Below are 24,321 nucleotides of genomic sequence, written 5' to 3'. Positions count from 1 at the left end.
AGTCTTTGGACAGCAGCTCCAAAGTCTCCCTTACAGTCTCCAGTCTCCCCAAAGTCTCCAGTCTCCCTTACAGGAGAGGTGACCCTGGCCAAGCCGATTCCTTTCAGTTCAGGCAATTCCTGAGGGGCTTATACCTGAGGGCTCTTTTCTGACATTTCCTGCAGCTCAGGCAATAAATCCTTCATTTCTGAAGGGGACCTGAGTGGCTACCATGTTGAGTTAGTCAGTTGGACTCTTGGCAAATTAAGTAGGGGACTGATTCCCCGGGGAGAAGGCCAACCTTCTCAGTAATTTCTCAGAGGCAACCATTTCACAGCGGCGTGGAGAGAGCCACATGATACTCCACGTGCTCTCCGGTGTGATGGCAGCATGAACATTCACGCTATGGGGAGAAGAGGAGAAGTTGCTTTTATATCCCTCCAAGGCAAGAAGTCACTTGCAAGGTGTCCCAGAAGGATTCATTTGACTTAAAAAAAATTTTTTTTTCAAATGTTTATTTTTAAAAAAAATTTTTTTAACGTTTATTTATTTTTGAGATAGAGACAGAGCATGAATGGGGGAGGGGCAGAGAGAGAGGGAGACACAGAATTAGAAGCAGGCTCCAGGCATTGAGCCATCAACCCAGAGCCCGACGCGGGGCATGAACTCACGGACCGCGAGATCGTGACCTGAGCTGAAGTCGGATGCCCAACCGAATGAGCCACCCAGGCGCCCCTATTTATTTTTGAGAGAGAGAGCATGAGCTGCGAGGGGGCAGAGACATAGAGGGAGAGATACAGAATAAGAAGCAGGCTCCAGGCTCTGAGCTCTCAGCACAGAGCCAGACGCAGGGCTTGAACCCTCGAACCGTGATATCATGACCTGAGCCGAAGTCGGGACGTTTAACCGACTGAGCCACCCAGGCACAGGTCATTTGGCTCTTTTCAAAGTTTGGTTTTCATTTCTCTCTTTTGCTTATGGAGATTTTGAGGGTAAGAGGGAACACTTGTGGGTAATGCAGGATTTTTGCAAGGAGGTCCTTTCTCTATTTGCCTTTTCCTAGGTTTTCCCTACAAGTTACTTGGGAATGTTTTGCAGATGCTGTGCCCTGGGGGCTCCTTCTTACACCAGCCCCAAGTCCTTGCAGAAAGCACACCACACTGGTGTCTGTCAGTCTCCCTGAAACAGGACTCAGTTCTTGGGGACTTCCAGTGCCTCTGTCTGTGACCACGTCCTAAGACTAAGACAAGCCAACTGAAGCATCATGCAAACACAGGGAGATACTGCAGAACCCTAGGTAAACCAGGGCTTTGGAGAGAGGAGAAAAGACATTTGCTCCTTTTCTAGTTAACTTTTTATCTGCCCACAAAGAGCTCTGTGTGCTACCATAACGCTTTTGCCAGAATTACCTTCAATAACCCTGTATGGCATTTAAACCCCACTTACATAATTCAGTTGTCTCTGTTAACATTTCATGTGTTAATGTTTTGCTTTGCCCAACTAGAAGATGAGTACCCTGAGGGCAGGAAACACAGTTCAACGTGTGTTTTCCATAATAGCTACCTTTCTGGCTCATCTTAAATATTTAAGAAACATTGGTTGCTTGAGGGGAATTAACAAGAAAGATGCTTTTTGTTCAGCATATCTGACCTGAGAAAGGTCTCCTGGCGTTGGTTAGGTCTGAGAATCCACTCCTGGGGGTGGGGGTTGTTAGGGCCAGTGGGAAGAGCTGTGTGGTGTCTTGCAGGGTTCCACCTGGTCCAGCCTTAGAATCAGCCCAGGCACTCATCTTAGAGCCCCACCTTGGATTACTGAATCAGAATTCCCAGGGCGGGGCCTGGGCCTGGCCAACAAGCACCTCAGGAGATACTCATTTGGGAAACACAAGTAGTGGAAAGTGGGAAGCACCAGGGGCTTAATCCATGCTGTCACTCACCAAGGGCCCTTATACCAATCTCTGGTACTCAATGACCTCATCTGCACATGGGCGGTAACACAGTGCTGGGACCCAAGTAAGTACTCTTGGCTCTGAATATCACTGACATTCTGGCAAACCAGATTCAGGAGTTTAAGACATCACCTCAGGTCAGAGGCAAAGTTCTTGTGAAAGAACAGGTAAGGGCAATGAGGCACTGTTTCTCAAGATCGAGCCTCAGACCACCTGCATTAGCAGGCCCCTAGGCCGAATCCTCAGGAGTCCTTATCTTAGAAGGTTTCACAGGTTACAGTAAGGTTTGGGAACCGCTATCCCAGTCTTCTTTCTCCTTTGCTTTTACCAATGAATTGGCCATTGACGTGCAAGCAGCAGATGGGTGCTCTTAAGTTTTGTCAACTGGCTTTACAGCAATTACATGAAAATTACTCCCATGAAACAATGCTCATTGCTTACATCAGACTCAGAATTATGAGAACAGATCCTATTTTGAAGCCAGCATTTCAAGACATTTAAAGTTCTGTTTCAAAGACCAAGCATCAGAAGAGCTGCTTATAAATTGACAAGGCAGCATTGCTACTTCTGGGGAACATGGCAGAGCAAGACGGTCCTAAGGCTCACTTCGTCCCACAGATACACCTAGATAACACCCATAGCAGTATAAATAACCCAGAAAATGACCCAAAGACTGGCAGAATACTCTCCACTGCTAAATGCAGAGAAGAGGCCACCTCCAAGAGGGTAGGAAAGGTAGAGACACGGTCTAGAGCCAAACAGACCTGCAGGATCTGCAGGACTGTCCGTGGGAGGGAGGGATGCTCTAGGTGTAGAAAGGGGAGAGGAGCAAACCCCACCCAAGGCATGACGGACCACCTGGGGAAGACAAGGCAGCATTACTGACAGTGAGGCTGTTCTGGGAAGACATACCCAGTGTTTGTTGAAATGATCATTAATTGGCTTAAATGCTAGAAACTTAACATATGTAAACATCCATATTGTTTGAACGTCACAAGATTTTCAAGTGCTTTTTGTCTGCCTACAGCTCTCACTTGCTAACGATGTAGCACAACAGCACTGGACTAAGAGGAATGATGAGGGATTTGATAGTCACCTGTAAAATGAGAGGGTACGACAAGATCAGGCGTTCTTAAGCTAGAGGACGTGAATCATGGATGGCTTCAGGGTCTTTGGATCCTGTGAAGCCATCAACCAAACTCTACATACTAGTATATCCATTTGTCTGGGGATGGTGCCTAGCTTTTTTCAGATTCTCAGGTCCAGACCCCCCCCCCCCCCCCCCCCCGCCCCAGGGTTTGAAAAGTACAGACTGGATTATTGCCAAGGCTTCTTCCAGCTCTAAGGTTCTAAAGAAAACCAATATGCCAGCTCCTTTTGGAGTCTAACCTGGATGGGTCACTGACTTCACTTGGGTTTTTGAAAGCTACAGACGAGTGCTTCCTCTACACCACCTGCTCCTTCCCCAACAAAACAGGCCTTGTTGTGCAACATCCTTCACTTTGTACAAACAAGACTAGATTTTCCCCAGACAGAATGATTTAACTTGTTTTAATGTAGTCTGCTATAAAAGTGGATGAAGACTTCTGCATGGTACATTTGGCTTTACAAACGATGATTTAGTTAATGCTTGTGTTATGTGTCGCACATCCATTATAATCTGTTGAGTAGTAACACAGCTTTCACAACATGGGTTAATACCGAAATTGTGAATCATGGAACTTTTACTTAGCACACACACAATCTACAGCAAATTTAAATACTAATCTAGAATACCTAACTGGAGTATTGGATCCATTGCAATATTGTGCTTATTTATCTTAGAAGATAGGCAACTAGCAAAAATACACGTTTCTTTTGCATTTCCCCCACCCCCATATTACACTGTAAAAGAAATACATTATTCAGTGCATTTCCTAAGAAATAAACCTCCTTATAGTATTTCTCTCTCTATATATATATCTATGCCAAAACAAAGGAAGAGCACAATGCAACTTTTAAGATTACCATTTAAAGCAAGAGAGGTAATAAAACTCTGGGGCTATAGCCCCCTCTCCTGTTTAAAAAGTTCAGCTATTTTATCATCAACACTTCATTTGGCTATGCGTGGGAATAAAATTTCATGCATGATCGCTTTGGGCGATTTCTAAGATACCACCTTCATCATTTGGTAGATGCCCTGGGCCATTAGTAGTATTTTAATTTTTTCTGTATTGGCCTTAATCAAACCGTAAGCCCTGGAGACACCAATTGTGATTTATACATTGATTTCCATCACCTGCCTGTCCCCCCATCAATTCATATTGGATTGGGAAGAAGTAGATTTAAATTATAGCAGGGCAGGGCTTCTGGGTAGACACTGGCTAGGGAGAATGTATGTGAGGACACCAAGGCCTCTCCATCCATGGACAAATCATATAACCACCTTGTTTGAGCTGGGTTGCAAAGTCTTGTTTGGAAGACGAGGATCCTCATTATATTCTATAGCCTCTGTCAGCTGTACTAGCCTACAAGTTGGAGAGTGGAGGTGTCTGTCCTCACAAACTAACAACGATGCAAATGATGGAAGTTTCTAGAATGAATGAGGTTGCAACTTGTCAGCTTCTGAGCTAAACCCAGCTGCACAAGTGTTTAACCAGAAGTTTAAAATTGTTTTTGAATCTGTTTTGATATTTAAAAATGAGAATGTTTCTATGAAAATCTGGCTTTCCCCCAAATTTGAGGAGCTGGTAACCCTGGGCTAACACTATCGCACGGCAGCAAGCAGCTGGAGCTCAACAGGGGTGGCCCTTTCCTTTCACAGGGGGCCTGGGCACTTCCGTTTGCTACAGCTCCCCCTCTCCTGGCTGTCTTACAGCGCTTGATTGAGTGACCTGTTTCACTCATTCATTTGGCCAGTGGAGTTTTGTGATGCTGGGGTGAGTTTGGCTCTGGTTTTTCGTGATGCTGAAGACCTGACTTCATTTGGAATTTCCCCATGTCCCTGTGGACAAGATTCCTCCTTTGACTGGGTCCCAGCTGCATCTAGTTGCTGTGACAGGTAATCTTAATGTGCATGTCTACTCGTCCTTTATGCTATATTGCAAACTCCAAAGATATAATCACGCTAGTATTTATGTGTTTAAGTGTGTGTATGTTAAACACGTAAAGGGGTGTGTATCTATACATATATGTATATATGTATATGTGTGTGTGTGTGTGTGTGTGTGTGTGTGTGTGTGTGTATACACACACACACACACACATTCTTCCATTTAGGGAAAAGTTAATTTGGTTCCACAGATATAGACACCAAGTGTTGGCAGCTCGGAGAAGAAGTGTAATATTGGTAAAACCTGTATAATTCTGACTTATAATATTACAAAGAGAGTGACTTTTCAGTTATTGCTTTTTGATTACAGAATAAAGATCTCATTCTGTTGAAAAACTTTTATACAGAATGAGTAGCCATTTTCTATTCAAGTAATAGCGATTGGAATCAGAAGTTCCTTACACAACAGTAGATGCCCGAAGACATTTTTTGAAAGGAGATGTGATTTCATTCCATTCAAGAATTTATGCAGGAAACTGGGAGTGACTTAATTTTTCAGAAGTACAAGAAAATCGGCACCCCAGCTGCTTACTGCTCAGGAGGGTTTCTCAAGGGCTCTATAAAGCTCAGCTTTGTGGGGAGTCCACAACCACCTTTAGGATTCCCATCCTACTGATGCAGCCTTGTTTCTGGACACAGAGCTTATATTAAAAACAGCAAAAGAGGGTTAAAAGCAGTGTTGGTTTTTAACATTCAGGATTCACGGAGGATCTCATTTTCTGCAATTAGATGATCCATTTTGTGTTTTCGCTGCAGAATCACATTCATATGGCAGTCTTATTTCAGGCACTTTTTAAACACGTTCATCTGGAATAAAAATTTACACGAACCACTTTCTGCATAATTCAAAATGAGTGTTGAGTGATTCTAGTCCCAAAATAGCAAATCACCACCTGGTACTCAATTAGCTTTCTCCATCACAACAGGTTGGTGACTGCCGAGCTGGAGATGTCTTTGAGGTGCCCTTCCCGCGTTAGTACAAAGGTGTGAGTCATACAAATCCAAACTACTCGGTTTCTACTTAAAAAAATACAAAAAGGTGAAACACACTAAATGTATTATACAGATGGTTTCAGCTACTATCAAAATAAATAACATGATCTGACTCAACGGTTTGACTCTGAGCTCTTGGACAAAATCTGGTGGAATGTCAGATGTGGAGCCTCCCGCTAGGGACTAGCTGCTGGTAGGCAGAAGGATCTCGACGTCCTTGCCGTTAGCCACAACGGCATTTGAACAGCAGCTGCCGGCTAGGTCTTCTGCGGCAGCCAAGGAGGAGGCCTGGGAAGGGGTTTTGGTCAATGGAGTGGTAGTGGATGGAGAGGGAGTGAGGCCCGGTTTTTTGGGTGGGATGGGAGGCGGGTGTCCTCTCTCAGCTCTGGGGATGGTGGGGGACTTGATCCCTGGAGACAGAGGGCTCAGTGGACTGGACACTTTCCCTGGAGTAGGGGAATGGCTGGTGTCCCCTCTCGAGGTGGCAGTGCTGGCCAGATTCCGATAGTCTGTGCCAAAGGGAGAGCTGTTGGGGGAGACGGGCTTGATCGGCCCTTGCTGGCTAGTGAACCTGGAGAGCACCTGAGTGACTGTGTTGCGGGCCTGCTGCTTGGCGGCAGAATTGTCTAGGAGTGTGGGAGACAGGTCCCTGGATGGAGGGCTCTGCAGACCACTGGCCTGTTGGTCCTGATCTGCTTGGGACTGAAATTTGTGCCGCGCTGCATGGAACCGCTGGTTGATCCCTACTTGGTAGGATGACTGGTAGCCAGGGCTGCTGGCTGAGGACCCCAACAAGCGCTTAGTTAGCACTGGGGAAGAACAAGGAGAGGATGTGAGAGAGGAGGAGGCGGTGCTGCTGGGAGACAGCGAGCCCCCGCTGGACGGGAGGTGACCAGGTGCTGGGACAGGAGTCTCAATTCCCACAGGACACCCGCCATTCTCCACTGCTTTCTCTTGGGCCAACCCCACAGACCTCTCTCGTGGAGGCACTTGGTTTTCCACACTGCTGCCTGTAACCGACTCCTTGGCAGTTTGTATCTCGGGCTCCAAATGGCCATTGGTTTTTGCATAAGAGTAAGTAGGAGTGGTGGGGCCAGGCAGCCCAGTGGTCAGCACCTTGGCTACGTGGCTCCCGTGGGTTCTTTCTGCCTGGAAACCTTCTGTTTGGCAAAATACAGACACCAGCACAGGAGACTCAGTCGCTGTGCCCTTAGATACGGTTACCGGTTTCTTGGATTGCTCAGTAGGGCTACTATGCTGGTGAGAAGCCTCCAGATCCTTCACGATCTTCTTCAAACTTTCCATCTCTTCTTTTAGAGTTCTGGTCCGGTTCTCTTCTCGGTTCAGTTTTGCCCTCAGCTGCTCTCTTTCGATGTCGAACTCAGACAGCTGCTTCTCCACCTGGGCTTCTGTCTGCAAGCCTCGCTTCCGCTCCGCGGCCAGCTCTTCCTCCAGCTGGCTCACCCGGCTCTTCTCCTTCTCCAGTTTCCGGCTCAGCTCTCCCGCCCTCTGACCCTCCTCGGCTGCCTTGCTGGTGGCTTTCTTGCATTCGAGCACCAGCACGGACGAGAGCTGCTTGTGGCGGGAGCGCTCCTCCTCCAGCTGACTGGACAGCTTCTTCTGCTCCTTCTCAAACTTTTTCACTTGGGACTTCTCAAATTCCAGCTGGAAAAGAAGGCCGCCATACATGGTGATTAGAGTAAGAAAATGAAGAGATACGCTGCAAAACTACTCTCCAGGCGAGTGTCCTGGCTAGCTCTTCTCTGGCACGTGGTCTGCCACGGATGCCATGTGCTTAGCTCCAGTATTTCTGAAGTCTTACAGTCCCTCCCACGGAAATGGACACGCTACGGCTTAATCTTTCCCTGATGGTCGAGGAGGCACCTCTGCTTCCTGTACTGTTATCGGCAGGAATATGAGCCATCATCTGTGTTTTAGGTCTATGGAGCGCTCAGAAGATTGGAACCCACCGATACAGAAAACAGGAAGCCATATACACCAGGTTTCATGCTGAATGCTGATGAAAACAGAACGATTTATTGATTTTAACTCTGGTAGAGTGAACACACGGTGTTTTGTGTGTCTCAGGTGTACAACATAGCGATTCAACACTTCTACATGTTACTCGGGGCTCATCACTTTGAAAGCTTTGGTAATCATTCTTTCTGGTCTTAAAAACGAATAGTTGCATTTAAACGCTACTTGTTATGCAAATGCAGTCTATTTTAATTATCATCCCAACCCCCTATTTAAGGCAGAGAAACTCTGACCTAGAGGGAAAGTGTTGATGGAACACTATTAGTGTTTTTCAAACTCTGAGACCCAGTGGATGAGGAAACTAATCTCATGAGCCACGATCAAAATTAAAAAAAAAAAAAAAAAAAAAAGAATGGTTATTGTAACCAGTAAGGGTTATATGGGATTTCATCAGATTTTTGTTTTAGGCATGTGTTTATGTATGTATATATATTGGGCTGTGATATAAAATGTATTTCTTACTAGGATTCCTAGGTCAAAATACTTGAGAGTTTGAAGCTAGTGTTCCCAGAGTACATTTTATAGAATGACAGTCCCACAGTGAGTGATCTATGTCAAAACAAGATTCTATGAAAACATAGATTTGCTAAACTCAGAATACCCTATCTTGTTCTTAAGACTCACAATGTGCTTTTCTGTACTACAGGGTCCAACAAATTGAATTAGAAATCTATTTAACTTTGTTTAATCCAGTAATTCCCAGATTTGACCACAAAGCCCTTTCTTTTTGAGCAACACTAATTTCCACCCTGCAGAACGATCTTTGAGAAATGCTATTCCAGGCAAATGGTGTTGTGAGCCCCTCCACCTAACTACCTGCTGGGTCAGCCGCTCTCTCTCCTTCTCCAGCATGTAGGTGACATCATCTCCTTCAGCTGTGTCCTGTGCGTGCCTCTGCCTTTCTTCCTCAAGGTCTAGGATCACCTTTAAAGAATTAAAAAATAATAATATCCAAATAGCAGGGAAACACACTTGTAATACAATTAAATACTAAGTGCCTATCTAAGCACTTAAGATACTTCTAGAGATCAATCAGTCCATCCCAGTCAGGGCCATCAAGGATCACATTATCTAGCAGGGTAAAAGAGATGTAAGCTATGTGCTAGAAAACAGTAAGATCTATGCTTTACTTCAACATGCACAAAATGGCATGTAAATAGAAGAGAGCACCTAATTAGCTATAGGGATTGAGAAGGTTTCCAAGAATGCAGTTTGCTCTGATTAGGGGATGGGTGTGGGTGACAAAGCAAGGCAGGACCATGGAAAGCTGCAAGCTGCAAGCTGAGATCTTTCCCTCAAGCTCAAATCACTGTGCCTTGCTTAGTCAGTAATACACATTTTGTATGCAGTTAGCTAAGAGGTGGAAAGACTCTCCGAGTTCTTCCTGCATGTAAAAAGGCTCAACACTTGGGATCTTATGTGTAGATTTTTCACAAGGCCTCTGATTAACCTGCCTACCCCATTCCACTTATCCTGGCACCAAAGGATTAAGCCCAATTTGGAGGCAAATACTGCACAAATTTAAAGGGACATTTCCCTACAAATCAAAACCACATTGAGATACCACCTCACACTGGTCAGAGTGGCTAAAATTAACGACTCAGGAAACAACAGATGTTGGCAAGGATGTGGAGAAACGGGAATCCTCTTGCACTGTTGGCGGGAATGCAAACTGGTACAGCCGCTCTGGAAAAGTATGGAGGTTCTTCAAAAAATTAAAAATAGAACTACGCTACAATCCAGTAATAGCACTACTAGGAATTTATCCAAAGGATACAGGAGTGTTGTTTCGTAGGGGCACATGTACCCCAATGTTTATAGCAGCACTTTCAACAATAGCCAAATTCTGGAAAGAGCCCAAGTGTCCATCAACTGATGAATGGATAAAGAAGATGTGGGTGGTTTATATATACAATGGAATACTACTCAGCAATGAGAAGGAATGAAATCTTGCCATTTGCAAAAACATGGATGGAATGGAGGGTATTATGCTCAGTGAAGTAAGTCAGCCAGAGAAGGACAGATACCATATGTTTTCATTCATATGTGGACTCTGAGAAACTTAACAGAAGACCATGGGGAAGGGGAAGGAGAAAAATAGTTTCGAACAGAGAGGGAGGGAGGTGAACCATAAGAGACTCTTAAATACAGAGAACAAACTGAGGGTTGATAGGGGGTTGGAGGAGAGGGGAAAATGGGTGATGGGCATTGAGGAGGCACTTGTTGGGATGAGCACTGGGTGTTGTATGTAAGCGATGAATCATGGGAATCTACTCCCAAAGCCAAGAGCACACTGTATACACTGTATGTTAGCTAACTTGACAATAAACTATATTAACAAAAAAAAAATAAAGTACAGAGGAAAAAAAAAATAAAGGGACATTTCCCACATAATCCTACCTATAACTGCAATATTCTGAAAGGCAAGAGATTTCCTAGCAGCTTCTGCTCCTCCTTCAGAGGTGCCTTGGCCCATTCCTCTAAGACAGAGCACTGTCCTCCCCATGACCATTTCTCATCCTATCTCTTCACTAACGGAGGGAGAAAAGTTTCTGGCACATGAAACTCCTCTTTAAACACAAAATGTTTTCGTTTACCAAAATGAAAACATCTTGGTATACTTCCTTCCAATTTAAAAAAAACCCTAACTTGGGCAACTGGCTGGCTCAGTCAGTAGAGCATTGGATTCTTGACCTTGGGGTTGTAAGTTCGAACCCCATGTTGGGTGTGGGTGTGGAGATTACCTAAAAATAAAACAAAACAAAACAGGGGCGCCTGGGTGGCTCAGTCAGTTAAGCGTCCGACTTTGGCTCAGGTCATGATCTCACAGTTCGTGAGTTCGAGCCCTGCGTCAGGTTCTGTGCTGACAGCTCAGAGCCTGGAGCCTGCTTCAGATTTGATGTCTCTCTCTCTCTCTCAAAAATAAATATACATTAATAAAAAAAATTAAAAAACAACTTCTAACTTTTCAATTTAGTAAAAAGATAAGCTTTTGGCTACGGGTGGTAGATCATCTCCTTTCCCTTTGGAGAGCCCTCTAAAATTATAGAAATGGAATGAAAAGATAAACACCCACAAAGACAGACTGGAGCAGACAAGAAATGTTAAAGGAGGGAAGGAGGCAAGAGGTGGTGGCTCCTTTGGTGTGGGGGAGGAAGCTGATTCGCCCTGCAGGGCCCCAAAGAGGTGTGGAACCTGGAGGCAGCAGGTGCTGCTGAGGAGAGGTCAGATGAAGGATAGGAAACAAGAAGATTGGCTCAAAATCTGTATTTTCCAGGAGTTATTTGTCCCTTCCACCTGATTCCTGTACAAAGAGTATTAGGTGTCTACTGACCAGGCATTAGGCAGACGTTTATCCTCAGAGGAAACTGAATGTGACAGTCTCAGGATTTGGGAATAGCAGATACGACCGAGAGTGAGTAAGGAAAGGGGATTGTTTGTTTTGGGAAGGTGGTAGGGTGGAAAGGGAGGCAAGATGCAAGATAAATCTGCACCTATAATGAGAGGAAGCAATTTAAGTGTCAAGAATTGATAAGGGGTGGCGGTGCCTGGGTGGCTCAGTGATTGAGCATACAACTCTTGATTTAGGCTCAGGTCATGATCTTGCAGTTCGTGAGTTCAAGTCCAGCATTGGGCTCTGTGCTGATAGCATGGAGCCTGCTTGGGATTCCCCCTCTCCCTCTCTCTCTGCCCCGCTCCCACTCTCACTCTCTCTCTCTCTCTCTCTCTCTCACTCTCTCAAAAATAAACATTAAAAAAAAGAATTGATAAGGGGGGAATGGTATACCATTTAGAAATATGGAATTTACCAACCAAAATAAATGGTCAAAAGGAAAAAAGTGGTTGTCTCTGAATATTGAGGAGAAGAAGGAATGGGGAGAGGTGGATCAGGGAACTCTGTGTTTCATAATAAGCAGAGTAACCATATAATTTACTGTTCAAACCACAACACTTCTGAGAGTCAAAGGGGGTATTCTTAATGACTATCCCAAGGCGATAGACAACAACTGGGACTCTCTCAGGCAAACAGGGCCAATAAACACTCTAATTATAAGCCCCTAGGTACTACTGAATTTGTAACAAAGTCAGTGTTTCACTTTGATAAAACACTTAAAAAAGACAGGTGGTTGATTTAAAATATTTGACACTCACTTAAAGGAACTTACGTTGAAATATAGTATTAAACAATTTTGAATTATTTTTAACTTCTTTCTCTCCCTAATCACCTAGAGCCACAAATCATCTCAACACTACACCTTTCATGGGCATCATGGCCAGCCAGCCATTCAGCACCGTTCAACTGCTTCATGGAGAAAAGGGGAAAAAGGCCTGCCTATCAGACAAGGATGCTGTGAAGCCTTTCGTAGAGGATTATGTAAAAGCCCCCCAAATTTAGGCAACTAACCCAAACGCACTGATACATTTAAAAAATTTTTTTACTGTTTATTTATTTTTGACAGAGAGAGAGAGAGAGAGAGAGAGAGGGCATGAGCGGGGGAGGCGCAGAGAGAGAGAGGGAGACAGAATCCGAAGCAGGCTCCAGGCTCCCAGCTGTCAGCACAGAGCCCGACCGGGGCTCAAACTCACAGACCATGACCTGAGCCGAAGTCGGACACTCAACCGACTGAGCCACCCAGGCGCCCCCCCCACCCCCCGCCACTGATACATTTTAAATTGGGCATAAATGTCTTTAGTTCACTTCATTCTAGACCAGAGGTTAAACTCTTTTGTGTCCCGGACAATTCTGAGAATTCAATTAAAGATATGGGAAAAAATTCACATTCTACAAAAATGCATAAACTTTTGGCATTCTGTATATTTTCTGGAGGATCACAGAACATCTGAGGCCCATCCATGGTTAAGAATCTCTACTCTGGCCTTTCATTTGGACACTGTGAAGAGTTAAGAAAAATCATGGGCAAGACCTATGCTGAAGCAATCTGTCAGGTGCGTTTTAAGCAGATGGCTCTCTAATGCAGGCAATCATAAAAGTAAACTAAAGTTCATCAATTTGCAGCCACTGACCCCATTTTTCAGAATAAAATGTTTCCTGCTAGATGTGTTGATGTCTCCCTTGCTGGTATAAATCTAAACCAATACTTTTAGAAAATGTAGATTTTAGCCAAGCACCTTTTACAGGCCAGATTTCAGCGGTAAATGACAGGTCGGGGAATAAAATCATAAGCATTAGAATTCCAATGAGATGAGGTAGAGGAAAGCACAGGTCTGCCTTCCTAGCTCGGGGCTGTAAGACCGGGAGCCAAACACACACACACACACACACACACACACACACACACACACACACACACACACTTTCCTAATAGGTTCGAACAGCTTTAAAGTAAACAATCCTAGGGACTGTTTATCATTTTACGAAAAGTAAAATGCAATGAAACTCAAAAGTAGGAACACGTGAAAATAATCTATTGGCTTCCATGTTTATAGTCAGGTAAATTCTCTCCCTCATCCAGCATTCCCCAAATACCTGCTCATCTTGTTATTTATCACTTAAGTAAGCAAATAGGGAACACTCTGTTCACCTACAAGCTTGGTCAGACCCCAGTTTGTTGCCAAAGTCTGGACGATCAAGAGCTGAAAAAACATAGCCAGTGTTTTGGAGTGTCATATCGAGAAGGAATGCCGTCTTTAGTAATGTGTCTGGCATCCTCCCTAAATTTAACATTTTGAATAACTTGTGTTTTCTTTCTGATCTCTTGGCTCCGGGGTAAGCTGCGGGGCTTTTGACACCAGGGAGACCTCCCAGCTGACTTACTGTGGAAACTGGCAGCTGACAAGAAAGTATCTGGTATTATTTATCAAGTCTTCCTAAGAGTTTATGTGGCACAGGTCAGCTGGGTGAACCCACCTTCCGGTGCCTGCTCTCGGCCGCGGCCAGCTGGGACAGCATGCGTTCCTGCATGTTCTTGCATTGCTTCATCACCACCTTAAGAACAGAGAGTGGGTTTGTGCAGACCGGCTGCTTCTCGCCATCATTTTTCTCCTTCAGTGTTTCAAAGTCTCTCTGCAGGGCCATTAAAGGATCACTGATGTTGTATTTTCCATAGCGTTCTTCAATGAAAGTATCCCTGTGTTGGGCCTGGGAAAGAGAAAAACATCAGCATTTTGCTTTTTAAAACTATTGCGGAGGGAGAATTGCTAGTTGTTACACATTAAAGGTGGTGGTGGTAGTATGAATGGAACCTGCTGACTACAGATCTCATTGGTGCTTGAGCCATCTGAACGTAGAAACAACAGTGGAGAGGGGGCACGGTATAACATTAACGAGGACAATTACTTATGTAGAGCTAACTATGTATTAGACATTGTTGTAAGCATTTATATTCACATTAGATTATTTAAATTTTATAAGCCTATAAGGTAGGGCTATCATTTTCAATTTGCAGGTGAGAAAATTATTAAACAGTGGCCAAGTAACCTGTTCCAGGTTACTCATTTAGCAAGTGGTCAGAAGTAGGATTTAGGGGCGCCTGCGTGGCTCAGTTGGTTAAGCATCCGATTTCAGCTTGGGTCATGGTCTCACGGTCTGTGAGTTTGAGCCCCGTGTCGGGCTCTGTGCTGACAGCTTGGAGCCTGGAGCCTGCTTTGAGTTCTGTGTCTCCCTCTCTCTCTGCCCTCCCCCATTCACACTCTGTCTTTCAAAAATGAGTAAATGTTAAAAAAAAAATTTTTTTTTTTTTTTAAAAGCAGTAGGATTTAAACCCAGGCAGCCTGGCTCTAACGTCTATGTCCTTAACCACCACGCTACTGCCTCTGCTTATGAATGCTTGTACTACCAGCAGGTAGTTTATGAGTTTACATATTTAGGGATGTAACAAGGCAGTTGTAGATAAGTAAAGGACACTAAAAGTGTTTTCGCATTATGACTATTTGTGATTTGAACACTCAGTTATTGGTGGGTCAGGAGGGTGGAGGCACTCACAACCAGGTGCAGACAAAATCCCTTCTACCTGCTGCCAAATTCTACCCTTTCCTCTAGTCTCTGTTCAGCTGCTATCTGCCACCTTCCTTTTTGTGCCCCTCAGGCTTGGTGGGCTTCAGGCTTGAGAGAGAAGGTGCGTAGGGAATGGGGGCTGAAATCCGCTTTAGGGCCTGGGTTGTCAAGTTGGGTCCAAGGATCAGGAAGGGAGTAGAAAGAGAAGTCTTTGGCTTCCCTATTCTCTCAGCTTTACTAGGAGGGACCTGAAGTAACTACTTCATAAGAGCATCATAGATTACATGCAGGTAACAGAGTGACATTAACAATTCCTTTACTACACAGACTTGGAAACGTTTCCTGGGACATTTTACAACCAAAAGCAAAAATGAGGTGTTAATACAGCATTGAGGAAACTTTCTCAAAAACCACAGCAAAGTACTATATAATTTAAGCTTTCGAATGAAGTCTAGTCATAAAAACAACTGACATTTATCAATGTTTAGAAAGTATTTCATCAGAAGCAGGTTTTCTTTCTCTTTTCTTCTTCTTTATTTTTAGGAGCTAGGTTTTCTTACCACCATCATCCACAAAGAGGAAATCATTTGAAAAAAAAAAGAGAAATTCACAATTCAATGGCTATGCTTAAAAAACAAAACAAAACAGAGAACAACCCCCTCCCCCACCGACAATAAAGCAAAACGGGGTTTAATACAGAAGAATGTTTCAGTGCTGAAAAGGTGATGCTTCCTTCGTTAGACTATCCAAGATCAAGATCCAGGAATCACTTAGCCTTATGCTCTAAATTGTGTTGGTGTCACGTGGCAACTGTTCAAAGCAGTGTTAGAAGCCCTGTATTTTACTTCTAGCTTGACTACAACCATTTTAAATGATGACATTATTGGGGTATTTGGATAATACTGGTATACTGAAAATATGAAGAGCCAAATAAATCCTGTTCCTTTAAGGTACCATCTCAAGATAACCATAACCACCTTCCTGACCATACTACAGGTTTGTGTGCATGCACGAGTGTGCGCGTGTAAGCATGTGAATTAAAGGGGTAAAGGTTTGAAAGATTGAGTCCGAGACAGAATCCTAGTTTTTCAGCTCCCAATTAAAAAGCAAATCCTCAGTAAAATTTTGAAATAGTCTCTCTACCATTTTAGGATGGAGAAAGACAAGACCAATTCCTGAACTGGCTATTTTTATTTTTTAAGTCATGATGAGAACAAAACAGAAAAGGCTAGTTTTTAGTTACACTTTTAAAAGAAATAGTGTCAAACAGCAGGGACTCATCAATGTTTTCCTTTCACCAAGAACATCTGTTTAAGTTGAGCGGTGCTTGGGTGGCTCGGTTGGTTAAGTGTCCGACTTTGGCTCTGGTCATGATCTTGCAGTTCGTGAGTTTAAGCCTTGCATCAGGCTCCGTGCTGTCTGCACGGAGCCCACTTTGGATTCTCTGTCTCCGTCTCTCTCTGCCCCTCCCCTGCTCGCACTCTCTCTCTCTAAAAAAAACAAATAAACATTGGGCGCCTGGGTGGCTCAGTCGGTTGAGCGTCCAACTTCGGCTCAGGTCATGATCTCAAGGTTCGTGAGTTCAAGCCCCGTATCAGGCTCTGTGCTGACAGCTCAGAGCCTGGAGCCTGCTTCAGATTCTGTGTCTCCCTCTCGCTCCCTGCCCCTCCCCCACTCATGCTCTGTCTGTCTCTTTCTCTCAAAAATAAACATTAAAAATAAACATTAAAAAAATGAAAAAGAAGAACATCTGTGTTGAGTTTTATACCTCAAACTTGAGATTGACAACCTAGCTATTAATGTCCTAAGGCAAATCCAGGTTCAGAAAAATATTTAGACAAAAGAAGAGGAAAAAACCTTTAAAAAGTTGAAATTCCACTGTTCTTATTGCACATTGTTTTATTCATGATTTCCATTTCTGTCTGATTAGTGATGGTAAAGAAATGATTATTAGTACTGAAATTGGTTTAGCAGGGCAGAAAGGCAAACGTAAACCTAAATATTTCTATGGCTTTCTCCTTTTCAGAATAGCACAGAGAAGAAAAAGTGGGATAGGAGAGCAGAGCTGGGAGTACGATTCGTGACCTTGACAGATTTGCTGAGAAGCTGTCTCTCAGGTTTGAGTATATAGTTAACTAATCCCTGAAAACATGACTTTAAAAAACCCACACTGTTATTATCCAGTATAATTAATAAGCATCACTGAGTTACAAGTCCTAGACGAGGAGCTTCTTTGGTAAGGTCTCAGACTTCTCTGAGAACAGCTGTTACCCTGTCTGTTTTCTCTTGAAGTACTTCCCAGTAATTCCATAATCGCTTGCATGGTAATTACAAGTTATACAAAATTGGTGGCTTTGCACATAAATGAAAAGAATCTGTGGAATAATCTAAAAAAGCCTCCTTGTCACAAAACAATTCTTGTAGGCAAGTTCTACTATGGGGCCCAGATATGGGAAAAGTGAATTCGAAGTCTGTATTTATTATACCAAACACTGGAGTAGAAAATGGGGGAATACGGTCTTTTTCAGCCAACTCAATGCCTCAGTCAGGTAAGTGGTATGGATGAGAGGTTTAATAGGACAATTAACCAAAAATAGATGTTAAGAATCGAAGAATGAAACAGCTTTACTGGAGGTGTGTACTAGGTATCTATTCCTGCCTAACAAACCACTCCCAAATGTAGCAACTCAAATAGTAAATGTTGTTGTTGTTGTTGTTGTTGTTTTTAAATCTCACACAGTTTCTGAGGGTCAGGAATCTGGAAGGGGTTAAGCTGGGTGGTTCTGGCTCTGTGTCTCATGAGGTTGTAGTCAAGCTGTTGGCATAGGCTTTGGTTCCTTGCAGTGTGCTGGCTTCCCACAGAGCAAGTGACATGACAGAGAGAGAGGGAGAGAGGGAGAGACGGAGAGACAGAGATGGACATGCGAGTATCTTTTAGAACTTAACCTCAGAAGTGACATACCATCACTTCTGATGTATTCCATTGGTCACACAGACCCACCTGGTACACGTGGGAGGAGACTGCACAAAGGGTATGAATATCAGGAGGTGGGGTCATTGGGGGCCCTCTTGGAGGCTGGCTACCACAAGGGGAATGACTAGATATGCTACCTCTATTGTTTACATCTCAAGTCAAAATTTAGAGACCAAGTATCTACTAAGTACTAAAAACTGTCAAGGCTGAGTTTTAATACTCTAATGATATGTCAGCTATTTTATAAGAAATTTTAAATGATCTGGATTGGAGTTTTTGCAGGAGGAATTCAGTAATATAGCTAAAATCAATCAATTTCTGCAATTTCATTATTTTCACTTCACTGACAACATGTATTTTAACTGAAGAGAAATTTCTACATTTTCAGAAAACATAATGGTCTTTAATTTCAGACAACAGGAAGATAATTGGCTGGTTAGACAGATTCACTGATAAAAGGTATTACTACAGCAGACAAAACATACAGTCATCTGTTACTCATTTTTCCTGTCATAGGCGGAATGAAACATACCAATACTGAAAGCTTAAAGTAAAATCATATAATGTCCTTGGAGCTTGCCATGCTTGCTCTCTAAAATTATCAGCTTTGCTATGATAAACTTCAAAAAGAAATATGAAGCAGTCACCTCCTCTCCCCTCCCCAAGATTATTTATACTATTTTAAATATATATATTATACATTTTATCATATATAATAATGTACATAAATAGTATAATATAACACATGAAAATAATACTATATATATAGCATAATAGCATACTATTATAGTAATATATAAGTGTGTATATGGATATCTATCTATACATTTTTTTCCAATGTTAAAATAGGAAATCATTATTCTTTGGATGATAATCACCAACATAAAGGATGGTTCCATATCGAAAAGTGAAGACAAGGCCTACTTAACTGGGGGTTTACATTCAAGTATGAGTTTTATTTAAGACTCAGGCTGGAACCCTAAATGGATTAGGATACATCTTTGCAATTTATTGCCAATTCTGAAGTGATCAGCAATATAAACTTTGTGCCTTTAAAAATATCTGAATACCTCCATTGCCAGAGACCAGAAAGACCAAAGAACATGATTCCAGGATGGTTTTAATTAATGCTACAACAAAAGCATGTTAAAACTATCCTTTTCAGGGGTGCCTGGGTGACTTCAGTCAGTTAAGCCGGCTCTTGATTTAGCTCAGGTCATGGTCTCATGGTTCATGGGATTGAGACCCATGTCAGACTCTGCACTCACAATGTGGAGCCTGCTTGAGATTCTTTCCCCTGCCCTCTCCTTCTGCCCCTCTCTGCTTGTTTGCTCTCTCTCAAAAAAAAAAAAAAAAAAAGAGATAAATAAACATTAAAAATATATTTTAAAAAGCTATCCTTTTCACATTTAAGTTGAATCTACTAATTTTCAAATAATTTATACTCTGGAGTCCCTGATAAATTATAAGTAGCTGCATGAATAACTGGAAATAAAGAAACCATTCTGGATAAAGATGATAACATTACAAGTACACCCTTTGTTTTGGAAGTTCCTCTTACTTACTGAAAGAAAACTGGATTTCAATGTTTGACAATATTAATAAAAGAGAAGTTAGCCACATTTGAATTAAGCTTTAATTTTTGGAAAATGGTACAGAATTTAACATGAAAACTTTATGATTTAAAAAATACTTCTGACACATTATTGAAAACCCATTAATCCACTTAACCATAAATGCTATTTTCTCAAATCTAGCCTTTCTACACATTTATTTTCTTTAATAACGTTTGGCTCTGGAGTCTAACATAACTGGCATTGTTATCCGGGCTCTACTACTTTCTATCTGTTTACCTTCAGCAATTCCCTTAACTTCTCTGTACCTCAGATCCCTCATCTGTAAAATAAGGGCAACATTCTACCTATAGGTTTATTATAAAAATTAAATGAGTAATATAGAATGCTTCCTGTAAGTACCTGGCACATAGTAAATACTATAAATAGAAATTAATTTTTCAATAACCAAGTTTAGAGTATAGATTTTCCTTTTAGACCCAATGACTAAACCCACTCCTGGAGGTTTTAAATCCTGGAGATTTAAGATTCTGTAAAACTGGACTAAGCCAGGAAATCTTCATTAAAAGCAAAACAAAATTCACCAATCCCCAGATAACTCCAAAGTAATACATCACCAAAAATATATTGGGAACCTGAATAACCATTAACAGTATTTATTTAGTAATTAATCCTGAACTGCTATGTGACATTTTATGTAATATCGTCAGTTGGTATTTATCTTCTGCATTATGATTAAACATTTCTCATTTTTCTGTCTTTTTTTTCTTCCTGCCTAGACTGTAATGACTCAAAGGAAAAAGCATTCCTCATACATCTTTCTTCTTCCTATATCCTATATTTCCACTCAAGCCCAAAACATTGAACAGATGTTCACTTTCCAGCTTTTTCCTGATGTCTCAGCTTCTCCTTACTCTTATCATAGTTAGTGAGGTCAATATTTTATTCCGCTGTTAAGAAAATCTATGATTTACTTAGTGTAATCATTTAAGGTAATATTAATTTATACAGTTAGCAAACTGACTTTAAAGTAGAATGAGCTTCAAAGATTCCCTTTGGAGTCAGCTTGCAGCCGCAGATGTTTATAAAATCAACTATTTACATAAGGACAGATGACCATTTATTATTATTTGACTAAAGTGCACTAAATTCTTTTGAAGACTAAAAATGGTAAGTTTAGTACAAACAGATATTAAGTGTGATACTTCTAGCTAGTAGGCTGCTTGTTGATAGAATATGGGTAAACAGCTTAATGTAGCTGCTTCAACATTCAAATTCCAAAGAGTCTTATGAAAACTCCTAGTGAAATTGAAATAAATGTATTCAGTTTTGTGGTCTTTGTTCTGTTTTATTTTTGTGTGTGTGGGGAATCTATGTGTGTGGTTGGAACAAATTACATCTATATTCTGGACTGGGTCTATGTAAATAAGTTTCTGAGCTGGGGAAGAAAATGTGTAAAGACAGTCAATAAGTACTGAACAAATTAATGCTCTTGAACATAAATTAGAATTTTAGAATATAACTCTAATGGCACATTAGATCCTAATCTCTTTTATTCAGGATGCTGTATAATGAGAGTTGACATCTATCTCACCATATACAGGATGGATCACAGACCCAAAGATAAAATGCAAATGGCCAAAAAGCACATGAGAAAGTGCTCAACTCATTAGTGATCAAAGAGATGTAAATTAAAACAATAATAACACTAGAAAACCACTAGAGGGGTGCCTAGGTGGCTCAGTTGATTGAACTCTGACTTTACCCCAGGTTATGATCTCGTGGGTTTGTGAGTTTGAGCCCTGGGCTCATCAGGCCCTGCTGTCAGCGAGGAGCCCAATTTGGATCCTCTGTCTCCCCCTCTCTCTGCCCCTCCCCACTCGTGCGCACATGTGTGCTCTTACTCTCAAAAATAAATAAACACTAAAACAAATTTTTTTAAAGCCACTAGAAAGGCTAAAATTAAAGACGGACAACATCAAATGTTGGGAAGGAGATGGAGCAACTAGAACGCTCACCATATTGCTGGTGGGAGTATAAATGGTGTAATTACTTTGGATGTTAATCTGGAAATTAATTATAATGGTAGAAAAACGCCTGTCTGCAGTTAAGTATTTATCCAAAAGAAATGGAAACATAAATCCACAAAAAGATTTACACATAGCTGTCTGAAGCAGCTTTATTCATAACAGCCCCAAACTGGAAACGACCACAACTTCATGGTGAAAAAAATCACAGCAGCAGTCGCCTCTGGGTGTAGGGGAACAAGGAATCAGGAAGGGGCACAAGATGACTTTTTGGTGTGATGGGAATGTTTGTCTCTTGATGGGGATGTAGGATGTACGCATTTGTTGGAACTTATTGATCTGTGTATCATCACGTAAGATCTGTGCATTTCACTATACCTAAATTATATCTCTAGTTCAAAAATATAAAAGCACATAATGAGAGTTAAAGGGAAAATGAAGTTATAGTATTATATGCTTTATATATAGTGTTTCAGAAACATGGAATGTTCCAACCAAAGTAATTTTTAATAACAACAGAAACAATGAAGGAGGTGCTAATACTATATAGTGTTTATTACCTGCCAAGCACTGTACTCAGTGTTTTACACATCTAATCTAATCCTAACAACATACCTCTGGAGGTGTACGTCACTTATATATCCATTTTATAGAAGAAACTGAACACAACTGAACCTTTGTCCCAAGGTCACAAAGCCAAAGTTAGTAGTGGAGAGGTATAATAAATGGTATATAGTGAGTACTGCATTTGTTAGCTGAATGAGTAATACATAAACAGATATTCCCTAGGACTTTGGAGGAATTAATTTCAATTTAGTAGGGGTCTGTCAGTAGCTTAAAAATAAAATAGAACAGAAAACATTGTAGAGCATTGAATGTTGTGAGTAATGTTTCAAGAAACTTTTCTTCTGATCTAAAAATATAGGGGTGTGTATATGTATATGCATATGTACGTGTGTGTGTGTATGTGTGTGTTCGTTCCCTGGGTCACAATATAGTCTATTTTTTACTATGTGTCCCTGTCAAAGTATGAAAAACACTAAAATAAAGAATCCAATTAGTCTGACTCCTGAAGCTATGATTTTAAACAGTTTCGGGGCGCCTGGGTGGCTCAGTCGGTTGAGCGGCAGACTTCGGCTCAGGTCATGATCTCGCGGTTTGTGAGTTCGAGCCCTGCGTCGGGCTCTGTGCTGACAGCTCGGAGCCTGGAGCCTGTTTCAGATTCTGTGTCTCCTTCTCTCTGACCCTCCCCCATTCATGCTCTGTCTCTCTCTGTCTCAAAAATAAATAAACCTTAAAAAAAAAATTTAAACAGTTTAAACTGTCATAAATAAATTCTAAAAGAAGTAATAAGGAATCAATCTTACTGCTTTATTTTAAACTAATGAATGTTATAAATGTCTACAAACCACGACATGTTTGGCCTAACATCAAATATACAAAAATGTTAACAAAAAAAAAATCTGTGTTATTAGGGTTAGACAACCAAAACAGCACTGGAGAAGTCTGGGAAAATTTTTGGACATATGGCTGATTCACAAGAGCACATGCTTTGAATGCTTTTATTGAACACTTAATGTTTGCTGGGTACTACAAATGCTAAGTGATGTGGGCAATGATAAGAGAAGAGAGATTTGACTAAGTAAGATGAAGTCCTTTGCTCTTAAGGAGCTCAGAATTTGCCAGACAAGTTTAAGGCCTGAGAGCAGAAATAAACACACTGCCTCTGCTTGTTTAAATGTTTTCTAAACAGTATCATTAATGTTTAGAGGAACACCAAGTACAATTTATTTGATCAGGACTTTCTAAGCCTCAGACCTTACACTCAGAAGGAACAGGAAGGAAAAGACCAATCCTGGAAGTGGGCGGGTGCTGGCAGATCAATAGGACCATCAGCAACTTAATGAATCACAGGAAACACCATGAGGTTGAGGGGGGCATATAATCCAAAAACTGTCTCTGAAGTATTGCATAAGGAGACCCAGACCGCAGACTATAACCTGAGTGTGATACTTTAAGTAACTATGAACTTGAAAAACTTCATTAGAGGTGTGCTCAGCCTCTTTAACTCACAATGTATTAACAGTGCAGAAACTACTTCAAGGCTAACATAGTTAAAAAGAGCTCATAAATAAGATTGAAAGGGTTTCTTCTTCTAGTTAGGGATTCTATGGAGGGAGCTGTATGATTGTGGGATGAGACTTTAAACATTTTTTCGAGGTGAGATTCTTAAATCACAAACACAGTCTGTTACTGCAAGGAAACGTGGCAAGAAACAAGCTACTCAGAGGAAAGGTCGCAGGAAGAGGGTCCTTATTAGCCTAGCTGAGAAGTACAGAGTGTTCACATTGAGAAGTGTAGCAAGTAAACAGGAATGAGAAGTTTGTGGGGGTAGAGGAGGGTGGCGGGAGTGTACAGACAGGGTCAAATGAAAAAGGGGACTAGGTGTGGTTTGAGAGCCACACACAGTGAGAGCAAGATGTCAGGGCAGGCAAACAGAAGCAGGGACCGTGCTAATTATACATCCTAGTGTGAGAAGGTAGAACAGAGTATCTAGGATGACATATTAAGAGAGATCAAGCTCTATGTCCCAAGTCAGAGGCTGGAAGGGTGGCAACTTCTATTGTCACTGCAGACTAATGTGGAGGGAGGCAGCTAGCTATTCAGTTGGGAAGGATGGTTTTTCTTCAGAGAACAGAAGGGGAAGAGGAGTAAAGAAGCCAGGACCGAGAAGTAAAAGGTG

At 41.9% G+C, this 24,321-nt stretch overlaps 1 protein-coding gene across 1 annotated transcript in view; it reads right to left on the bottom strand.

Moving 5' to 3' along the window:
- Positions 1-3,459: 3,459 nt before the first annotated feature.
- CTTNBP2NL (CTTNBP2 N-terminal like) overlaps positions 3,460-24,321 on the bottom strand; it is a 51,900-nt gene continuing 31,038 nt past the window's right edge. The window contains exons 4-6 of the mRNA XM_042998193.1: positions 13,918-14,148; positions 8,865-8,972; positions 3,460-7,676 (exon numbers count right to left, since the gene is read on the bottom strand). Coding sequence (XP_042854127.1) covers positions 6,195-7,676; positions 8,865-8,972; positions 13,918-14,148 — 1,821 coding nt within the window. The 3' untranslated portion in view covers positions 3,460-6,194. The remainder of the gene's footprint in view (positions 7,677-8,864; positions 8,973-13,917; positions 14,149-24,321) is intronic.

Source organism: Panthera tigris, chromosome C1 (genome assembly GCF_018350195.1).
Source record: "Panthera tigris isolate Pti1 chromosome C1, P.tigris_Pti1_mat1.1, whole genome shotgun sequence".
NCBI classification, from domain to species: Eukaryota; Metazoa; Chordata; class Mammalia; order Carnivora; family Felidae; genus Panthera; species Panthera tigris.
Note: the sequence above shows the minus strand (reverse complement) of the source record. Positions and strands in the feature narration are given on the sequence as shown.